General features: G+C 41.1%; 1 protein-coding gene across 1 annotated transcript in view; it reads right to left on the bottom strand.

Moving 5' to 3' along the window:
* Nucleotides 1-291: 291 nt before the first annotated feature.
* Nucleotides 292-21,585, bottom strand: part of mal2 (mal, T cell differentiation protein 2) — a 56,413-nt gene continuing 35,119 nt past the window's right edge. Inside the window, exons 3-4 of the mRNA XM_078540153.1 lie at nt 16,365-16,529; nt 292-1,954 (exon numbers count right to left, since the gene is read on the bottom strand). Of these exons, the coding sequence (XP_078396279.1) occupies nt 1,883-1,954; nt 16,365-16,529 (237 nt within the window). The 3' untranslated portion in view covers nt 292-1,882. The remainder of the gene's footprint in view (nt 1,955-16,364; nt 16,530-21,585) is intronic.

Raw genomic sequence — 21,585 nt, forward strand, 5'->3', positions numbered from 1 at the left:
GGTAGTGTTTATCTCACATCCATTGAAGTTTAAAAGAAATTGTGGCAGCTAGAATTGTTACAAGTCTTTTTCCAAAAGGGGAACTTAATTTTTCAATTGCTGCAACTGGTGAGCAGTGTTATTGGAAGTTATGAACATACTGCTGAGTTTTGTGATCCCTGACTAAACTCATGCACAAAGTAATTCACCAACAGCTAGAATGCAGGCTTAAAAAAAAGACTCCCTGCAAAGCAGATCACTTTTGATAATAAGTAGTGAGATAAAGAAAGTGCCCATAAACATCAGGAAAGGTTTTGTGGATTACTACCTTTATTCAGTGCAAGTTTTTCAACACCCAAGGAAACCAATAGAGAAAAAAAAAATCAGAAGAACACGTAAACCATTAGAAATTGACAATAGCACATTGGGTGATGGTTACCTTGTGTGGGCAGATGGACAATTTCCATTCACCTCCATTAAAAATCAGTTGAGAGAAATGCAATAAATTAAGTTTAACCAAGCTGAGTCACTTGGTAACTGATTAATATTTGTTCAGAGGTGACTGAATGAGTAGACCTCCATGACTATGACAAATACATACTTTCCTGATAGAGCAAGGGACTGCAATCTGTAATTTTGGTCAAATAAAAACCTGAAGGGAGAAAAAAAACAGGAAGTTTGATTTTATTCATAAAACTGCTATTATTCAGTGGTTTCTTTCTCTGAAGGGGACAATTTAACCATCTGTGCTGTCAATGGGAAATATTGAATTCTGGCAGTACAAATGGGAAATTCAGATACAGGTCATGAAAATCATGGCTAGTGGTACTGAAACTCCTGGTTCGCATTGCCTTTGGGTAGGATTCTTCACTGGCTATGGACTTGGAAAGCTATTCCAATGACCTGTGGCCACAGCTCTAACCTGTTATAGAAATTTAAAGGAAACTATTTTCGATATATGGTATATCAACCAGTTTTTAAAAAATTTGCAGCAAGCTAGAACTCAATTGTCAAACTTGTGCATTTTAAAATACTTTTTTGTTGTTGATTTGTATGAAGCAGTTCATGTTTTTTAAAAAAAATAAATTCAGAAAACTAGGTCAAGGACAGCATCAATTCACCTGATGTTGGGTCACAGATCATATTTGGCAAAACTATTTTAAACCTAACATATCCAATACACACAAGGCTATTCCTGAAACAGACACTTGGTTAAATGTGGAGAATCTTTAAGATGAGAAAACTATAGACAATTGTAGAACAACGAAAATATAATTGGAATCTTGTTTTGCAAAAAAATTACTTTGTATTCAGATTCAACTGTTGTATGTTAATTATATGCAGTACATACAATAGTTATGAAAATACAAATGGGTAATTATGCAAACTATGCAAAATTAGAAAAATGTTTACTCATTGTGACCAGTCATAATTGTAGTATTGTCAATGAAAATTATTTACATGAAGAAATGGGGAGTGTTCACAACCAAATAATAGATAGATATGAAGTCTGAATTTTTTCATCTAATCCCTTTGGATCTTTTTATTTGCCTGAATTAAGCTTTACAGTAAATGAGCTCCTGCTATGACTGGTATTGGAATATTTTGTGAAAACTATAAATATTTGGATAACATACTCAGCACCCAACTTTCAGATAAACTGGAAACTATTTTAATTTCCTATCTCAAACTTTTGAACTTAACACTGAAAATGATCATAAAAATGCTATTTTATAAACAAAAGCCACTACTACTGCAAAAATACTTCAGTATAAAACAGAATTGGCCTATGAAAAGGGCCACTCTTCTCTTGGGAAGCATCTTCCATCGTTGTTTGAAAGTTTTGTGCCGATGATAATGAAACCAGCCATTCACACCTTTCCGGACAGTTCATATTTGCAATTTACAGCTTCCATCTTCTCAAAGCAAGACCCAAACTGCATGCGTAGCACAGAGTAACAACAAAAGAGAATATCTGAAATAAGAGGGGGAGTAAATTAGTCTCACCTTTAAATTAAAAACTGCATCGTTTTAATTTAGGGTTACGTTGTTTCTAATTATTGTCTGTAGGTGTTAGTTTCTAAAAATGTGTGCAAATGATAAGGAAACAAACCTTTTGGTCCAACCAGTCTGTGTTGGTGTTTATCCTCTGTGAGCAGTAGCTTTAATCTTATTTGCATCTCCCACCCCTTATTGTTTACTCTCCTTTCCTTCAGCAACCTATACAACTGAATCTTAAATGTTGACACTCTTCCACTCAAGTGCATTCCACACAACCTCAAACCATTGAAAATTATAGTTTCCACGTTCTGGAGTCCTCATTCACTATAAATTGTCTACCATGTCTGATCATGTTTTTAAACACTTATCAAATTAACAAACCTCCTTTGTTCTAACAAAAACTTCAATTTTTGAAACTATTTTCCATCTTTGTATTTCCATATACTAGTAAATCTGCATTGTTCCTTTATTGCACAGTGCCTATCTTATAGTATGGAGCTCCAAACTACAAAAAGAATATCCAGTTTTAAAAATTCATTACTACATCTCTATTTATATTCTACACCTCTAGTTATGAGATCCAGTATCCAATTAGTTTATGACTTTTATATACTTGAGGTGCTGCTCTTAATTTCCTATGAGCTGGAATCCCCAAATTCCTCTGCTCCTCAGGTTACCCAGCTATCCCTCAATATACAAATATTTGAAAAATATACACCTAATTTTACTGATATTGAATTCAATCTGACACTTTTTGCCCTTACCATCTCATCAGTATCCCTTGCAGCTTCCTTTGGTTCTCACTTATTCACTACCTATTTTAGTAACATTTGGGCAACCTGCAAATTTGATCACAACTTCCTCTACCCTATATCCAAATCATCAATGAACACTGAACACTCAAATTTCTGCTTTGGTTGGTAATTTTAATAACTACAGATCACACAATAGCAGCTCACAACAACAAAAAATTCTCTACAGTGAAGATATTCAACCTGCTGTTCAAATGTTGAAGCATTTCAACAAAATATTTATGACATCTAACATGAACAATCCTAGTTGTCAAAGGCTGCTTTTTACTGAAATTCTCTTATGGGCATACTGATGTAATAGGTAACGGATTCACAGTCCAGACTCAAACAAGTACAAGCAAGAGTTCTTTAGGAATACATCCCTTAAAGAATTGCTTTGAAAATTAAAAAGCAGGCAGTTAAAGTTATTAAAGTCAAATGTTTGAAAGCCTTGTCCCACAAAACTAAAGGCAAACTACTTGTTCCCAAATTCTAAATTTGAAACACACATTTCTCAAGCGTTACTTTTTATCCATTAGGTTCTGTTCAGCTTACAGTTACAGTTGCCCAACCTCATTAATATGAAAAGCTTGCTGGATCTGATAAGAGCTTGATGGGCAAAAGCTAATGCAAACCATTGGGGAAGAGGATCTGCGTAATGCACACCCTCAGTCTGAAAGTCCTCCAGACTAGCCTCCTTGGCTTGTTGGATAAACTCCTTTAAAATGAATATCAGAGCACCTTTATCCCAGACTGTCACAAAATAAACCTCAAATTCAAAGCCACACCAACATACTGTTGACTTGTTCCGAACTATTGAGTTCAAAGTAGTGAACAGTTGCTGGAACTTGCCCAATAGTTTCTTCAAGATCATCTGTGTTGGACCCCTTTAGCCATGATCTACATCCATTGTGGTTAAATCAGATGTGGTAATGAAAGTATCATGTGGCCCTACTTTTGTCTGCCAAAACTGATCATCCTGGAGTGCAAAGGTAATTCCAGCTTCTGCTCTCCACTACCAAACGTCTACCCTCAACTCCACCAGCTTATGAGAGTAGCTCATGAACTTTGAGACCATCCAGTCAACTCTTCACCTCTCTCTTCCCCCTCAGTGCACCAAGCCAAATTTTTATTGGAATATACCAAACTAACCCCAAAACCTAGCTGCAAACTTGTATTTTTCTCTAGTTTCTCTACCTTCCCTCTTGCTCTGCGTGTAGCTTGTCCATAAAACCCACTTCCTGCTCCCTCGACCCTATTCTCACTGAGCTCCTGATCACCCAACTTCCTTTCAAAGCCTCCACATTAGTTGATATTGTTAATGATTCCCTCTGCTCGGGTACTTTCCCTCCTTTCCTTCAAATCTGCTGTCATCACCACCCCGCTCCACTCACCCCCTCCACCTACCAACCCCCAAGTTTGAACATTAAATCTTCTGTCCTTGCAAAACATCCCCAACCTCACTTTCCTCTCCAAAGTCCCAACACATGGCGTTGCCTTCCAAATCCATGATCCTATTCCCCACAACTCCATGTTTGAATCCCAATCAGGTTTCTACCTCTGCCACAGCACCAAAACAGCTTTCAAAGTGACAAATAACATCTTATGTGACTGACCATGGTAAACAATCCCTTATGAAGCAGCCTGCAACACTATTTTCTACATCATACTCCTCCTCCAATGCCTCTATTCTGTTGTCCAGCTGAGTGGACTGGCCTCGTCTAGTTCTATTCCATCATCCAGTCACGGCCAAAAGTCATCTGCAATGGCCGGGGAATGCAGTTACAGATAGGACCTTGTGGTCTAGCTAGATCCAGCAACAAATAGGTGGAAGTCAGGGCTACATGCCTGCCACTGACATTATCCAAAAATGCGGTCAGGGTTCACAAGTACACTTATGACACTTGATAGACCTGAGCATAGAAGGTACAATTTTAAAGTGTGAAAATTTGACAGTAAATATTAGGCACAATTGTAGCAGACTTCAGGGGGACCAGACTGCTGCAATGCACACACAGATGAGAGATGCAATTTAATAGTGTTAAGTGTGAGGTTCTCCCATTAGGGAGAAACATGGAGAGCAGTATCATCTCAATGGTACTATTTTGATGAAGGGGGGAATGGGCAGGGGGAGAAGGAAGTGCAAGAATAGAGGGACCTGGGATGTATATTTACAAATCTAAGGTGGCAGCAAGGCAAGTTGCCAAGGTGGTTAAGAAGCCATGTGGAATACCTGGATTTATAAATGTTGGCATTGAAAACATAAACAAAAAAAGGTAAACATGATTAACGTTTTCAAATCTGTGGTTAGGCCTCAACTGGAATAGCTGCGCAATACTGGGCACCAAACTTTTAGGAAGCATATCAAGACCCTGTAAAGGGTATAGAGGAGATTTACCAAAGATGGGGGACTTCAGTTATGTGGTGAGAATATAGAGAAGCTGAGATTGTTCTCCTTGGAACAGAGAAGGAGAAGGGGATACTTAATAGAGGTACTCAAAATTGGGAGCTTGATAGGGCAAGTAGGAATAAATGGTTTCCTCTTGCATGAGGACCAGTAACCAGAAGTCAAATTTAAAATAAAATAATTAGTAAAAACAACAAGAAGGTGAAATTAGGAGAAAGTCAGATCATTGCAAAGATCTGGAATACTACCTAAATGGGCTGCCTCACAACCTCTCCACTATCAGATTGTCAGTCTGCTCATCTGACATCTGGTCCTGGATGAGCAGGATTTCCTGTATTAAATGCTGAGGGGATTGAAGTCATAATTTTCAGTTCCCACCACAATCTCTACCACCTAGCCACCAACTCCATTCCTCTCCTTGGCAACTGTGAGGCTGAGATAGACTATTTGGAGCCTTGGACATCATATTTGACCTGAAGATGAACTTCTGACCACTTACTTGCTTCATCGCCAAAACCCGCTACATCCACCTCCATATAATCACATGTCTCTGCCACAGCCTCAGCTGAAGTGTTGCTGAAGCTTTCACCCTGACCCTTGTTACCTCTAGACTTGACCATTCCAACACAATCGTGGCTGGCCTCTGATCTTTCAAACTGCAGAAACTTGAACACATCCAAACCTCTGCTGCCTTTATCCTAACTTGCAATAAGTCCTATTCATCCATCACCCATGCTTGTTGACTGACACTGACTTCTGGTCCAGCAACATCTCAATTTTAAAATTCTCATCCTTGTTTCCAAGTCCCTCCATGGTCTCATGTTCATCCTTAGCTCTAACTTCCTCCAACTCTCTACAGCTCTCCATCTGCATTCCTCCAATTCTGGCCCATGTGCATTGGATTTTAATTATTCCACCATTGATAGCAATGGCTTTCACTGCCTGAACCCTAGGATCTGGAATTCCTTCCTTAAGCTTCCATGCCAGTGTCCTCTAAGATGCTCCTGAAAACCTAGCTTTTGGTCACAGTCCCAAAATCTCCATATGTGCCTTGGCATCAAACAAATGTTTGATAATATTCCTGGGAAATACCTTGCAATATTTTACTATGATAATGGCGCTAATAAATGCAAGCAGCTGTTGTTCCGTCATCAGCTCAGGAATCTGCCTCAAGACCAGGCTGCAAGGACAGCAGAAAGTCTTGGTAAATAAAACTGTTCAGGCTCCATGTACATGAAACAAAATGAAAATGTAATCTTGCACTGCCATCAAACCTAGGAGAGAGGATTGATTCAAACACGTTCTTGCTTGGAGCAGACAAAAGGGAAAAGATGAAGCGTTCCTCATGATATTCCTACCCAGTCAACTGTTGCAGCACAGTAGAATTGGAATAGATAAAACAGAAATACTGCGGATGCTGGAAATCTGAAACAAAAACAAAAATCTGGAAAAACTCAGCAGGTCTGACAGCATCTGCGGAGAGGAATACAGTTAACGTTTCGAGTCCGTATGACTTATCAGAACTAAGGAAAAATAGAAATGAGGTGGAATATAAGCTGGTTGAAGTGGGGTGGGACAGGTAGAGCTGGAGAGAGGACCAGTGATAGGTGGAGGCAAAGAGATTGCTAAAGATGTCATAGACAAAAGGACAAAGGGGTGTTGACGGTGGTGATATTACCTGAGGAATGTGCTAATGATGACATTAAGGGTAGAAAGCAGGACGAGCAAGTGACAGATAGCCCTAGTGGGGGTGGGGTGGGGGGAAGGGATCGAAATAGGCTAAAAGGTAGAGATAAAACAATGGATGGAAATACATTTAAAAATAATGGAAATAGGGGGGAAAAGAAAAACATAAAAATAAAAAATTATAAATTATTGGAAAAAGGGAGATCGGAAAGGGGGTGGGGATGGAGGAGAGAGTTCATGATCTAAAGTTGCCGAACTCAATATTAAGTCCGTAAGGCTGTACAATGCCTAGTTGTAAGATGAGGTGATGTTCCTCCAGTTTGCGTTGAGCTTCACTGGAACATTGCAGCAGGCCAAGGATGGACATTTGGGCATGAGAACAGGGCGGCCACAACCAGGACTGTCCCGGCAGACTGATCGTGTCAGCCTGTTCCTGCTCCACAGAACTCATTTCTTGCTACCTTGACTCCATTCTCTCTCCCCTTGTCCAGTCTCTTCCCACCTACATCTGCGATTCCTCTGACACCTACATCATATCAACAATTTCCAGTTCCCTGGTCCCAACTGCCTCCTCTTCATCATGAACGTCCAATCCCTCTACACCTCCATCCCCCACCGGGATGGTCTGAGGGCTCTCCGCTTCTTCCTGGAACAAAGGCCCGAACAATCCCCATCCACCACTACTCTCCTCCGTCTGGATGAACTTGTCCTCACTGAACAATTTCTCCTTAAACACGTCTCATTTCCTCCAAATAAAAGGTGTGGCTATGGGTACCTGCATGGGCCCTAGTTATGCCTCTCTTTATGTAGTACGTGGAACATTCCTTATTCCAGTCCTGCTCAGGCCCCCTCCCGCAACTCTTTCTCTGGTACATTGACTGCTTCGGTGCTGCTTCATGCTCTTGTCTGGACCTGGAAAAATTTATTAATTTGGCTTCCAATTTCCAGTCCTCCATCATTTTCACATGGTCCATCTCTGACACTTCCCTTCCTTGACCTCTGTCTCAATTTCTGGTGAAAGACTGTCCACCAATATTCTTTACAAGCCTACCGACTCCCACAGCTACCTCGACTACAGCCCCTCACACCCTGCTTCCTGTAAAGACTCCATCCCATTCTCTCAGTTCCTTCACCTCTGTCGCATCTGTTCTGATGATGCCACATTCAAAAACAGTTCCTCTGACATGTCTTCCTTCTTCTTTAACCGAGGTTTTCTACCCACGGTGGTTGACAGGGCCCTCAACCATGTCCGGCCCATTTCCCGTGCATCCACCCTCACAACTTCCTCTCCCTCCCAGAAATATGATAGGGTCCTCCTTGTCCTCACTTATCACCCCACCAGCCTCTGCATGCAAAGGATCATCCTCCGCCATTTCTGCCAACTCCAGCATGATGCCACCACCAAACACATCTTCCCTTCACCCCCCCGCCCACATTCCGCAGGGATCGTTCCCTCTGGGACACCCTGGTCCACTCCTCCATCACCCCCTACACCTCAACCCCCTCCCACGGCACCTTCCCATGTAACTGCAGAAGGTGCAACACCTGCCCCTTTACTTCCCCCCTCCTCATCGTCCAAGGGCCCAAACACTCCTTTCAAGTGAAGCAGCATTTCACTTGCATTTCCCCAATTTAGTCTATTGCATTCGCTGCTCCCAATGCGGTTTCCTCTACATTGGAAAGACCAAACGCAGACTAGGTGACCACTTTGCAGAACACCTTCGGTCTGTCCGCAAGCATGACCCAGATCTCCTTGTCGCTTGCCATTTCAACACTCCACCCTGCTCTCATGCCCACACGTCCGTCCTTGGCTAGTTTGTTCTAGTGAAGCTCAACGCAAACTGGAGGAACAGCACATCTTCCGGCTAGGCACTTTACAGCCTTCCGGACTTAATATTGAGTTCAGCAACTTTAGATTGTGAACTGTCCTCCATCCCCACCCCCTTTCCCAATAATTTATAATATATTTTTTTAATGTTTTTCTTTTCCCACCTATTTCCATTATTTTTAAATGTATTTCCATCCATTGTTTTATCTCTGCCTTTTAGCCTATTGCGATTCCTTACCCCCACCCGGGCTGTTACTTGCTCGTCCTGTTTTCTACCCTTATCATTAGCATATTGCTCAGGTAATATCACCACTGTCAACATCCCTTTGTCTTCTTGTCTATGACATCTTTGGCAATCTCTTCTTTGCCTCCACCTATCACTGGCCCTCTATCCAGCTTTACCTGTCCCACCTCCCTTCAACCAGCTTATATTCCACCTCATTTCTATTTTTCCTTAGTTCTGAAGAGTCATACGGACTCGAAACGTTAACTGTATTCCTCTCCGCAGATGCTGTCAGACCTGCTGAGAATTGGAATAGAAGTGAGAGTTCAATTCCACAATGTCTCAAATGCACTGCCCTGGTTTCCCATATGCTCACCTATTTCAAGCAATCCATTTTATTGTTGGCACTGGCAGTAGGAGGTTATTAGTTGTGCATTCTAGTTAATTTTAGAACTTCACTGCACATTTGATAGGTATTCAAAATAAACATTTTAGTTTTGTTTATATTCAACAGGACAACATGACCTATCACCTTCACCAGTTACCTGATGTTTTATAAAATGAGCAAGTTATTTCTTGAAAGGCTAAACACCAATTCTTACTCATTGACAGGTCTTCCATACCTTACATATTTTGACATGTTTTCGGCAGAATCCCATTCTCATCCTGCTCTCAAATTCTCCTTCTTCAGAGGTACTGCACCCCATTACCCCTTCACAAAGGCACTCTTAATGCATCTCATTCAGAGGAACTCCACCAGCCCCCATGCCACCCCCAAGGGGCTTTCCTGCAAGGTACACTTTCAATTTCTCTTGCTTGGAAGAATGGTCTTCACCATATCTACCTGAATACACTCTTCACTGCTGATCCTGACTCCCATCTATTAACTGGCACTCCTGCTTCACTTTAGGAGGGGATTTTCTGCTTCATGCTGTGGACTGGAATTTTTGATGTGATCAAAAATATTGCAAGCGCTGTTACTCAATGAGATGCACCAAGTCCATTCAGCATAAAACAGCAACCGTCAGGTGCGAGCAACAGCCTTAACCAGCAATAAGGTTGCAACAGGAAGCAGAGTGGTAGCTGTCTTGCACCACCCAAATCCACACTTTCCATGGCTCAATTTGCTGGCCCAAACAGAAGAATGTAATATTCACAGTACCTAAACTGGTCATGGTTCAGGATCCTATCACTTGAAAAAGGCTTGGGCATGATGATTTTAATGTGTGGTTCAGGTAGAAGCAAAGATTACCACACAAAATAAGAATTCATGGTGTAGATGATTGGTTAGCTAACAGGAAGCCGAGGAAAGATAAATGATCATATTCTGCCAACCTGAAAATTGAGTGTGCAGTATCTACATCAATGGCTTGAATGAAGGAGGCAAATGTACAGCAGCCAAATTTGCAAATGACACATAGGAACATAGAAAACAGGAGGCGGCCATTTGGCCCTTCGAGCCTGCTCCTCCATTCAATATCATGGCTGATCTTCTACCTCAACTCATACTCCTGCATTCTCCTGATAGCCCTTGACACCTTGAGTGCCCGTAAATCTATTTCCTTCTTAAATACATTCAGTGGCTTGGCCTCCACAGCCTTCTGTGGTAGAGTTGCACAGGTTCACCACCCTCTGAGTGAAGAAGTTTCTCCTCATCTCAGTCCTAAATGGTCTACCCCACATCCTGAGACTGTGATTCCTTGCTCTAGACCCCCCCAGCCAGAGGAAATATGATCCCTGCAGGCAGCCTGTCCATCCCTGTCAGAATTTTATGCTTCAATGATATCCCCTCTCATTCTTCTAAACTCCAGTGAATACAGGCCTAGTCAGCCCAATCTCTACTCGTATGACAATCCTGTCATCTCAGGAATCGATCTGGTGAACCTTTGCTGCACTCCCTCTATGGCAAGTATAACCTTTCGTAGAAAAGGAGACCAAAACTGCACCCAATACTGCAGGTGTGGTCTCACCGAGGCCCTGTACAACTGCAGTAAGACTTCCTTGCTCCTGTACTCAAGTTCCCTTGAAGGCTAACATACCATTTGCCTTCCTAACCGCTTGCTGCATCTACATGCTTGCTTTCAGTGATTGGTGTACAAGGACACCCAGGTCCTTTGTACAACAACATTTCTCAATCTATCACCATTTAAATAATATTCTGCCATTCTGTTTTCCCTACCATTTATCCATGTTATACCGTACCTGCCATGTATTTGTCCACTCAACCTGTTTAAATTACTTGAAGCCTCTTAACACCCTCCTCAGTGCTCACATTCCCACCAAGCTTTATCTCATCAGGAAAAGTCGAAATATTACATTTGTTTCCCTTATCCAAATCATTGATATATATTATGAATAGCTGGGGCCGCAAGCACTGATCCCTGCAGAACCCCACTCATCACCACCTGCCACTCTGAAAAAGACCCATGTATTCCTGTTTCCTGTCTGCGAGCCAATTCTCAATCCATGCCAATATATTATCCACAATCACATGTGCTTTAATTTTACACACTAACCTCTTGTGTGGGACTTTATCAAAAGCTTTGAAATCCAAATACACCATACCTACTGGTTCTCCCTGATCTATTCTGCTAGTTACATCCTCAAAACTCCAGGAGGTTTGTCAAATATGATTTCCCTTTCATAAATCCATGTTGACTTTGTCTGATCCAGTTGATATTTTCTAAGTGTCACATCCTTTATAATACACTCTAGCATTTTCCCTACGACTAATGTTAGGCTAACTGGTCTAATTTGCTGTTTTTCTCCCTCCCTTTTTATTAAATAGTAGGGTTACATTTGCCACCCTCCAATCTGCCATGACTGTTCCAGAATCTACAGAATTTTGGAAGATGACAACCAATGCATCCACTATTTCCATGGTCACCTCCTTTACTACCCTGGGATGTAGATTATCAGGCCCTGGGGATTTATCGGCTTTCAGTCCCATTGATTTCTCCAGCACTATTGTTTTAGTGATGTTAATTTCCTTCAATTCATCCTCGCTAAACCCATGGTTCCCTTGTATTTCTAGGAAATTTGCATCTTCCTCCTCTGCCATTTCCTTGTTTTCTATTATAAATTCTCCCATTTCAGACTGTAAGGGACCTACATTTGCCTTCACTAATCTTTGTTTTACATACTTATAGAAGATTTTACAGTCTGCTTTTATGCTCCTTGCAAGTTTACTTTCATACTCTTTCCCCTCCTGTGCTGAATTCTAAACTGCTCCCAATCCTCAGGCTTGCTACTTTTTCTAGCAACTTAATATGACCCCTCTTTGGATCTAATACTATCCTTAATTTCTTTTGTTAGCCATGGCTGAGCCACTTTTCCTGTTGCTTTTTTGCACCAGAAAGGAATGTATAACTGTTACAATGCATACATTCGTTCCTTAAATATTGGCCATTGTCTATCCACTGTCATGCCTTTTAATGAAGTTCCCCAATCTATCTTAAACCAACTCATACTTTTGTAGTTTCCTTTAAGATTTAGGACCCTAGTTTCAGATTGGACTAATTCACCTTCCATCCTAATGGAGAATTCTATCATGTTATGGTCACTGTTCCCTAAGGGACCCCACACAACAAGATTAATTAAACTTCTCTCATTGCACAATACCAAATCGAGGATAGTCAGTTCCTCGACATACTGGTCTAAAAAAAAAACCATCTCACACACACTCCCAAGAATTCATCCACCATAGTATTATTGCTAATTTGGTTTGCCCAGTTTATATGTAGATTAAAGTCATCCGTGATTACTGTAGCACCCTTGTTACATGAATCTCTAATTTCCTGTTTAATGCCATCCCCTACCTTATCACTACTGTTTGAAGGCCTATAGACAACTCCCACAACTGTTTTCCACCCTTTGTGGCTTCTTAGCTCCGTGCAGACTGATTCTACATCTAGATTTTGAACCAATATCCTCTGTCGCTATCGCGCTGATTTCATCCTGAATTAATAATGCCACACCACCTCCTTTTCCTTTTTGCCTATCTGTCCTAAACATTGAGTACTCTTGGATAATCAGTTCCCAGCCTTGGTCACCCTGCACCATGTCCCCGCAATCATATCATACCCGTTTACATCTATTTGCGCTGTTAATTCACCTACCTTATTGAAAATGCTCTGTGCATTCAGATAGTGCCTTTAGACTTGTCTTTTTATCATTTATACACTTTTTTGTACAATGGCACTATTTGCTGCTAGCCCTCATTTCCTCTGCCTTTCACTTTTGCTTTCTCTTTTTCTGTCTTTCATTTCTATCTTTGTTTCCCTCTCAGGTTCCCATCCCACATATTACAAATATCCCTGCGAGGATATTGGTCTCAGTTCAGCTGGAGTGCAACGCGTCCAGGTCCCGTCTTCCCCAGAATTGGTCTCAATGCTTCAGGAATCTAAATCCCTCCCAAACACACCATCTCTCCAGCCATGCATTCATCTGGTCTATTCTCCTATTTCTCGTGCCGCTAGCACATGGTACTGGGAGTAATCCTGAGACTATCAACTTTGAGGTCCTGCTTTTTAATTTATTTCCTAGCTCCCTATGTTCTGCTTTCAGGAACTCAACCCTCTTTTTACCTATATAAAAGCAAAGAACTGCAGATGCTGGAAATCCGAAACAAAAACAGAAACAGAAATACCTGGAAAAACTCAGCAGGTCTGGCAGCATTGGTGAAGAAGAACACAGTTGACGTTTCGAGTCCTCATGACCCTTCAACAGAACTAAGTAAAAATAGGAAAGGGGTGAAATATAAGCTGGTTTAAGGGTTGGGGGGGGGGGGGGGGGGGTGGTTGTTGGGACAAGAAGCCAGTGATAGGTGGAGATAACCAAAAGATGTCACAGACAAAAGGGACAAAGGTGTTGAAGGTGGTGATATTATCTAAAGGAATGTGCTAATTAAGAGTAGAAAGCAGGACAAACAAGGTACAGATAGCTTTATTGGGGGTGGGGTGAAGGAATGCTAAAAAGGCTAAAAGGTAGATATAAACAATGGGTGGAAATACCTTTAAAAATAATGGAAATAGGTGGGAAAAGAAAAATCTATATAAATTATTGGAAAAAACAAAAAGGAGGGGGAAGAAACGGAAAAGGGGTGGGGATGGAGGAGAGAGTTCATGATCTAAAATTGTTGAACTCCATATTCAGTCCGGAATGCTGTAAAGTGCCTAGTCGGAAGATGAGGTGCTGTTCCTCCAGTTTGCGTTGAGCTTCACTGAAACAATGCAGCAGGCCAAGGACGGACATGTGGACATGAGAGCAGGGTGGAGTGTTGAAACGGCAAGCAACAGGGAGGTCTGGGTAATACTTGCGGACTGACCGAAGGTGTTCTGCAAAGCAGTCACCCAGTCTGCGTTTGGTCTCTCCAACGTAGAGGAAACCCCATTGGGAGCAACGAATGCAGTAGACTAAATTGGGGAAATGCAAGTGAAATGCTGCTTCACTTGAAAGGAGTGTTTGGGCCCTTGGACGGTGAGGAGAGGGGAAGTAAAGGGGCAGGTGTTGCACCTTCTGCGGTTGCATGGGAAGGTGCCGTGGGAGGGGGTTGAGGTGTAGGGGGTGATGGAGGAGTGGACCAGGGTGTCTCGGAGGGAACGATCCCTGCGGAATGCCGCCGGGGGGTGGGGTGAAGGGAAGATGTGTTTGGTGGTGGCATCATGCTGGACTTGGCGGAAATGGCGGAGGATAATCCTCTGAATGCGGAGGCTGGTGGGGTGATAAGTGAGGACAAGGGGGACCCTATCATGTTTCTGGGAGGGAGAGGAAGTTGAGGGCGGATGCGCGGGAGATGGGCCAGACACGGTTGAGAGCCCTGTCAACCACCGTGGGTTGAAAACCTCGGTTAAGGAAGAAGGAAGACATGTCAGAGGAACTGTTTTTGAAAGTGGCATCATCAGAACAGATGCGATGGAGGCAAAGGAACTGAGAGAATGGGATGGAGTCCTTACAGGAAGTGGCGTGCGAGGAGCTGTGGGAGTCGGTAGGCTTGTTAATGGATATTGGTGGACAGTCTATCAACAGAAATTGAGACAGAGAGGTCAAGGAAGGGAAGGGAAGTGTCAGAGATGGACCATGTGAAAATGATGGAGGGGTGGAGATTGGAAGCAAAATTAATAAATTTTTCCAGGTCCAGACGAGAGCATGAAGCAGCACCGAAGTAATCATCGATGTACCGGAGAAAGAGTTGTGGGAGGGGGCTGGAGTAGGACTGGAACTAAAAAAGGAATGCAAGAGCAAATTTATAAAGTTACTCATGAACAGTTGTATATTGAAAAATCAGGCATTAGCCCAATTTTTTTGACAAATGGGATCTGAAAAAGAATTAATCTCCAGTTCAAGAGATTATATGATTAGACAAATATCTTCATTCTGATAAATATATATTTCTATAAGTTGTGTGTTAAAGCCTCATTCTAACATGAGTCTCAAATAGTCACTTGGTAGTACAGAACTTGAGTATTGCTGAAAACAAAAGAGCATGCTGTGGAACTTTTTCATCTTGCAGTCATTAGGACAGATGCAAGAATACCAAATCTCAAAAGGGAACAATAATTTATACTGCATGAGAAGAGGGCACTGATTGGATGGCAAGTGGACTCATTGCTCGAGGCATTGTCATGGTGAATGTACCAAGAAACAGTTGACTGCCAAGCTTTTGTTTAAATTAAAACCAGGCAAGTCAGCTCTGGCGAAAGCATTACCATGAGGAATGAACCAAGGAATGGCTGTCCCAAGCTTTTGTCTAGTTGAAAAAGATGCAATGCATGGACATGTTCTTTTTGTTTGTACAGGATAAGGCTACATAAGTGAGTCATACTGCAAGCCTAAGTGATAATCTTAAATTGGCTATTAGTGTAATTCTTAGCACAATTGGGATGGTTTAATAAAACACTTCCAATCACATCTAAGGTTGGACACTATGCTTTGAGTTTTGCAAGCATGGGCTAGTTGAGCATGGTCAATACTTTTCCTGTTTCAAACAGCTGAAGGGATGTGCTGTTTGACGTGATCCACCAGTTGGGTCTAAATTGTTGTTCTCCTCGAGAACTGATATTCTTGGGTCTGTCCTGATGAGTGCAAGACAAAAAGCTTCAACAGCACGTCTCTTTTCAGCAATATCTCAGTCTCAGATATAAAATAGTTGAGGAATTTCTCATACAGGGCCCTGCTGTTCAATCAGTAAATAGATCTCAGGAATTTCCAAACAGCTACAATTGCTTAGTCCAATCATTTCCTCAGAGGCAAACTTGAGGAGTGATCTTAAAACGAACCATGTTAAGAACTTCCAAAGTTATCAAGTATTACAGATATGCTCCAAACACTACCCATCAGGTACACCAGATCTGATATTATGCATACTTTGAAGGCTACAGTTTATAAATTAGATCATTTAAAAGCTTAAAGAACACCTTGTATTGGGTTAAACACATGAAAACAACTTACCGTAGCAACAACATTTATAGTGTACTGCCGAAAATCTAGAACTGTTACAAAAACAGCTGTGGTTGCATTGATGGACTCGCGTTCTACAGCTGCAGCTGTTGTTGCAGCTTCAAGGACTGATGCTCCAAAGTAGAATACGAAGGCAACAAAATGATAGACAAAATCCTGCAATTGAAAAAGTGACCATTACAAACAGTACTCAGATGTAAAAAACATCAGGGCATTACTTCAAAATCTTGCTGCAGTATAACCTGACAGTTATTGAAACAAGTTACTTTTACCAATCTCATTATTATTAATAATAGTGATTGATTAAAGGGTTTTGCAAACATCTTAAGATAATTCTGTAATCAATCTTATGAATATATAATTTATGAGGAAGAGAAACACCTAGCATGGAATGGAACCATAAATTCTGCAGCTGACAGACACAAGTTGCCAGAACCCCTAAATGTTAATAAAAAAAACGTATCTTCTGGTTCCCCTCATGACTTAGTTGGTTAAGGCAGAGAATCGTTGAGTCATTGATTTATGAACATACAAATTAGGAGGAATAGGCCTATTGGCCCTTTGAGCCTGCTCTGCCATTCAATAAGATCATGGCTGATCTGAATATTAACCTAAACTCCTTCCTGCCTACCCCCGATAACCTTATACCTCTTGTTAATCAAGAATCTAACTCTGCTTTAAAAAATATTCAAATCCTGCTTCCACTGCCTTTTGGGAAGGGGTTCCACCCGCAGAAAAAAATTCTCATCTGTCTTAAACAAGCAATCACTTATTTTTAAAGTGACCCCCTTGTACAAGATTCTCCAAGAGGAAACATCCTCTCCGCATCCACCCTGTCAAAACCCCTAGAACTTAAATGTTTCAATCAAATCGCTTCTTACTTTTCTAAATTCATAGATACAAGCCTAACCTGTCTAACCTTTCCTCATAAGACAACCTGCCCATTCCTTGTATTAGTCAATTAAGCCTTCTCTGAACTACTTCTAACACATTTACATCTTTCCTTAAGGAGACCAATGCTGCACACTGTACTCCCGATGTGGTCTCCAAAGCCCTGTACAGCTGAAGCATAGCCTCCCTACTTTTGTAATCAATTCCCCTCATCATAAATGATAACATTCTATTAGCTTTCCTAATTACTTGCTGCACCTGCATACTAGTCTTGTGATTCATGCACTAGGACTCCCAGATCCTGCTGAATCTGAGCTCTGCAATCTCTCACCATTTAGGTATGTTTTTTTTTCCCCATTCTCACTACCAAAATGGGCAATTTAACAATTGCCCACATGATATTCGATTTGCTAGATCTTTTCCCACTCAACAGTCCCTTTGTAGTCTCCTTAAGTCCTCTTCATAACTTACTTTCCTACCTTTGTGTCTTCCCTTCATCCAATTCATTTATACAAACTGTACAAAGTTGAGGCACCAGCACTGACCACTGTGACATACCGCTCGTCACATCCAGCCAACCAGAAATTTATGCCAACTGTTTCCTGTTAGCTAGCCAATCTTCTATTTGTGCCAATATATTAATCCTTACTCCATGAGCTTTTATTTTCCACAATAACCTTTGATGTGGTACCTTATCAAATGCCTTCTAGTAATCTAAGTACAGTACACACTGGTTCCCCTTTATCCACAGCATGTGACTCCTTTAAAGTACTCAATAAATTGGTGAAACAAATCTCAATCATAATTGTACTATAATTAGCCTCAGTACATCTGGAGGGTTGTCATTCTCAACTGCTATTCATTGATTGGGTAGGTATGTGGGTAAGAAGCAGACCAACTCAGGCTCATTAAAAACATACCTTTAACTGAATGGCCTATGAATTGCCTTCTGAGGCAACAGCCAATTCAATAAGGTTGCAATGAGCAACTATAAAGCCATATCCAATGAGAGGCCACACCCAGCAAGTCGTTAATACTTTCAGGAGACATGGGAGAAAATTTACAAGAGGAAAATCTTTCTTCATTTTCAAGATGAAATGACTATTGCATAAATGTATTAATCTCCAGTAAGGCTCCTGCGTCACTAGAACTAGAAATTGAGAAATGTATAAAATAAATTAAACTGTGCTGACTTGATTTTGTAGGAATGAAAGTGGGCTGTCACTTCAAGCAGTGTGAAGGACTTGAACAACAGTTAACAAATGGAAAATGATCAGAGAGTCTTATTAGGAAAGTATAATTTTCATAATATTTTTCTGGTTTGTTGTCAAGTAGGTTTATGGGCGAGTATGTGGATGGTTCTGTGTGATTTGATCACTTTTGGAGTCAGGAAACTGCAAGCTTGAAATTATCAAAAGCAGCTAGGTATAGAAATGCACTTCAAATGCTAATGAGTAAACATGGATGCTGTTTTAGAATGTAAGGTATGAAGAGAATTTGCATTTTTGGATAAGTGAAGGGATTGTTTGGATTTGAAAGGGATGTTTACAACTAGCCAGATAAGGAAGGCAAAGCAATGTGTTCATTTTTCCCCAAAGGTAAAGGTACAGTTCCAAAGATATATGAAACAATGGAATTTACATATTAAAGAGAGAAACATATAAAGGAGAATGAAAGGCTACGTTGGGGGCCATGTGTGATCTAACAGGAGTGTGAGAAACAGCCTTGAAGCAGCCTCCAGCCATTTGTGCATAAGTCTGTTGTGTCCAATAACAAGTTGGAGAAAGCCATTTGGAATTCCACTATCACGTGGGTACCGTGTTAACCTGTTTTGTTTTTAAATGTAAAATCTATTTCGGACTGTTGCCTTACAGGGGGTGTGTAACTGGGAGTCAGGTTAATTAGGAATTTTAGGATTTATTATAGTATTACATAATTGTAGTATTATGTAGGTGCATTTTATTTTGTTAATAATTAATTTAATTTTTTAAATCTCTAAAGGTCTTGGTGGACTCAACTTCTGAATTCAGTGCACATATCTTAAAGTACAAATTGCAGAACTGTTGTGATAGCATGGCCAAATTTCCCTTGTGGATTTGGTCCACCTGGCACACACGTGCCATGTCATAACATTATGTTGTCGAAATGTGAGAACAAATGCAATGTCCAAGCACTCAGCTAACTGGTGAGGAAGAATCCATGAGATCCCAAGGCGCTAGCTTCTCGATCTTCAAAGTTGATTGATACTTCCAAAAAAGTGTTGAATCACACTTTCATAAACTAGGCATAATTTACCAGGCAAGAAGAGGACATATGTTCCACAGCTGTTCTCAAACAAGGTACTTTAAATAAGCCAAATGATTCTATTCTGCTTGGGCCTCTTGTAGGTAAGTATGATTGCAATCAGACTGTAGACACATCCCAAAGAAACAGAAAAACTGATAGCTGAACAAAATGACAGAACCCAAATATCTTCGGTCACAGACATATTTGCAAATTCAAATAAAGTATGAGGATATTTTATGGTAGACGCTAGCAGTTCACAATTCCAAGAGAGAAACCAAGTCAAAGTCTCAGACTTCAGTCAGCGTATAAACCTTTTGTTATGAGGCTTCTGCTTGTAACTACATTCTTTAGTTAATCCTTTTGACCATATATAGCTGGAAATCCCAGTTTTCATTTAGCTTCAAAGACTTTACACAAAAAGATGGAAGCTGAAGAGTGGAGGGGCTTCTAGGAAGGGAACTGCAGTAAATCAGCCTAGGTGACTGAAAGCTGATGGTAGCGCAAGGCTGGGGGTTAGGGTAGCAGGTGACTAATGCTCAAGGCCAGAATCAGAACAGAGAGTTCAGTAGAGGTGGGGAAACAAAATTTGTTGTAGGTTGCACAGATGGGGCCAGGTGGCAAGCCACAGAAAAGTTAAAGACAAAGGCAAATTTTAAATGGCGTTTTGGGGGAACTAGGGGCTAACACAAGTCAACAAGGATATAACTGATGGTTGGGCAGGACTCAAATAGGGTCTTGGATAAGCTGGAATTTATGGGCAGTGAAGGATAGGACTTGGTAAGTTACAGCATCTTAGTGAGTTTGGAAGCCTGAAAGCAGGAAGAATTTCAGTGACAGTTGGGCTTAGGTGCAAACAGATGCAGGACATTTTAGAGATAGCAGCTGGCAGTTTTTGTTAAAGGAGAGCTGCAAGGTCAATTAGGACATTGAGGTTATGAACACTCCAGTTCAGCCCAAGGCAATGCCAGGGAGGGGTAAAGTCAATGGCAATGGCAGCAGAGTTTGCAACAAGGACCAAAGATTGGAAGCTTGGCATTTTTGATATTTAGCCATAGAAAAAGATGAGATTCCTAACTAGCACCATCGTAGCAAATCATAGGTGAATGGTTTGATTAACTACTATACAAGCTATGAAATATCTGCACAATATTTCAGTTGATTTTTGAGAACATCTTTATACTTGAAATAACAAACCCAATGTCACTATTGGCAAAAAAATCTTCATATTCCTATTTTTAATTCCTGTGAACTGAAAACAAAAAAGTCATGCATACCACCTTAGGAAATAAAAGTTCATCACGTTATGATCCCAGCTGAGTTATCCCCAGACAAGCCTGATCCCAGGGTGGAACCCAGCTTGACAGGTCCCACCTTTTATTTGTTTGTTTAGATAAATGGAGAGTAGTTACTGAATGGAGTCACAGAAGTCAGCTAATGAACTTCTAACAAGAAATGAACTATATTACAATATTCCTTCAACCACAAGTATACCTTTACAGATATATACAGATTTGTAAGGATAACAAAAAAGTTACAAAAGCTATTTTATACTTTAATGGTCCCAGTAGGTACATAGTCCATGTAAATCTATGGCACCATGTGGTCAGACACACCACACACACAAACCAAGTGACCAATGCCATCTCAACCAGATGCTATGGGTCTCCCAACTCCCCCCAGACTCTTGTCACACCGAAAGCCAACTGGTCTCACTGCACTCAGTTTTTCACAAAGGTTTACAACCTCCACTCTCCAAAAAATCTTTGGAATCTTCTCCCGTACTGACACACTCGGATACCTTTCACAAGGCATCGCCACCAGGGTTTTGAACTATTTCTGATGTTCCTCTTCCCTGGGTCACCACACATATTCAAGCTGTCTTCCACACACAGCCAAGAACAGTAACCTGCTGCTTCACATGCCCATAGCAAAAAGAGTTACAGACCTTCAGTTGTCTCTTTGAATCTTCTTGCCTCTTGCAAGCTGCTTTCTTTAAATCTGCTTTCTGTAGTTTTTGCCTCCTTAAATCTGAAGT

Source organism: Cetorhinus maximus, chromosome 4 (genome assembly GCF_964194155.1).
Source record: "Cetorhinus maximus chromosome 4, sCetMax3.hap1.1, whole genome shotgun sequence".
Taxonomy (NCBI): domain Eukaryota; kingdom Metazoa; phylum Chordata; class Chondrichthyes; order Lamniformes; family Cetorhinidae; genus Cetorhinus; species Cetorhinus maximus.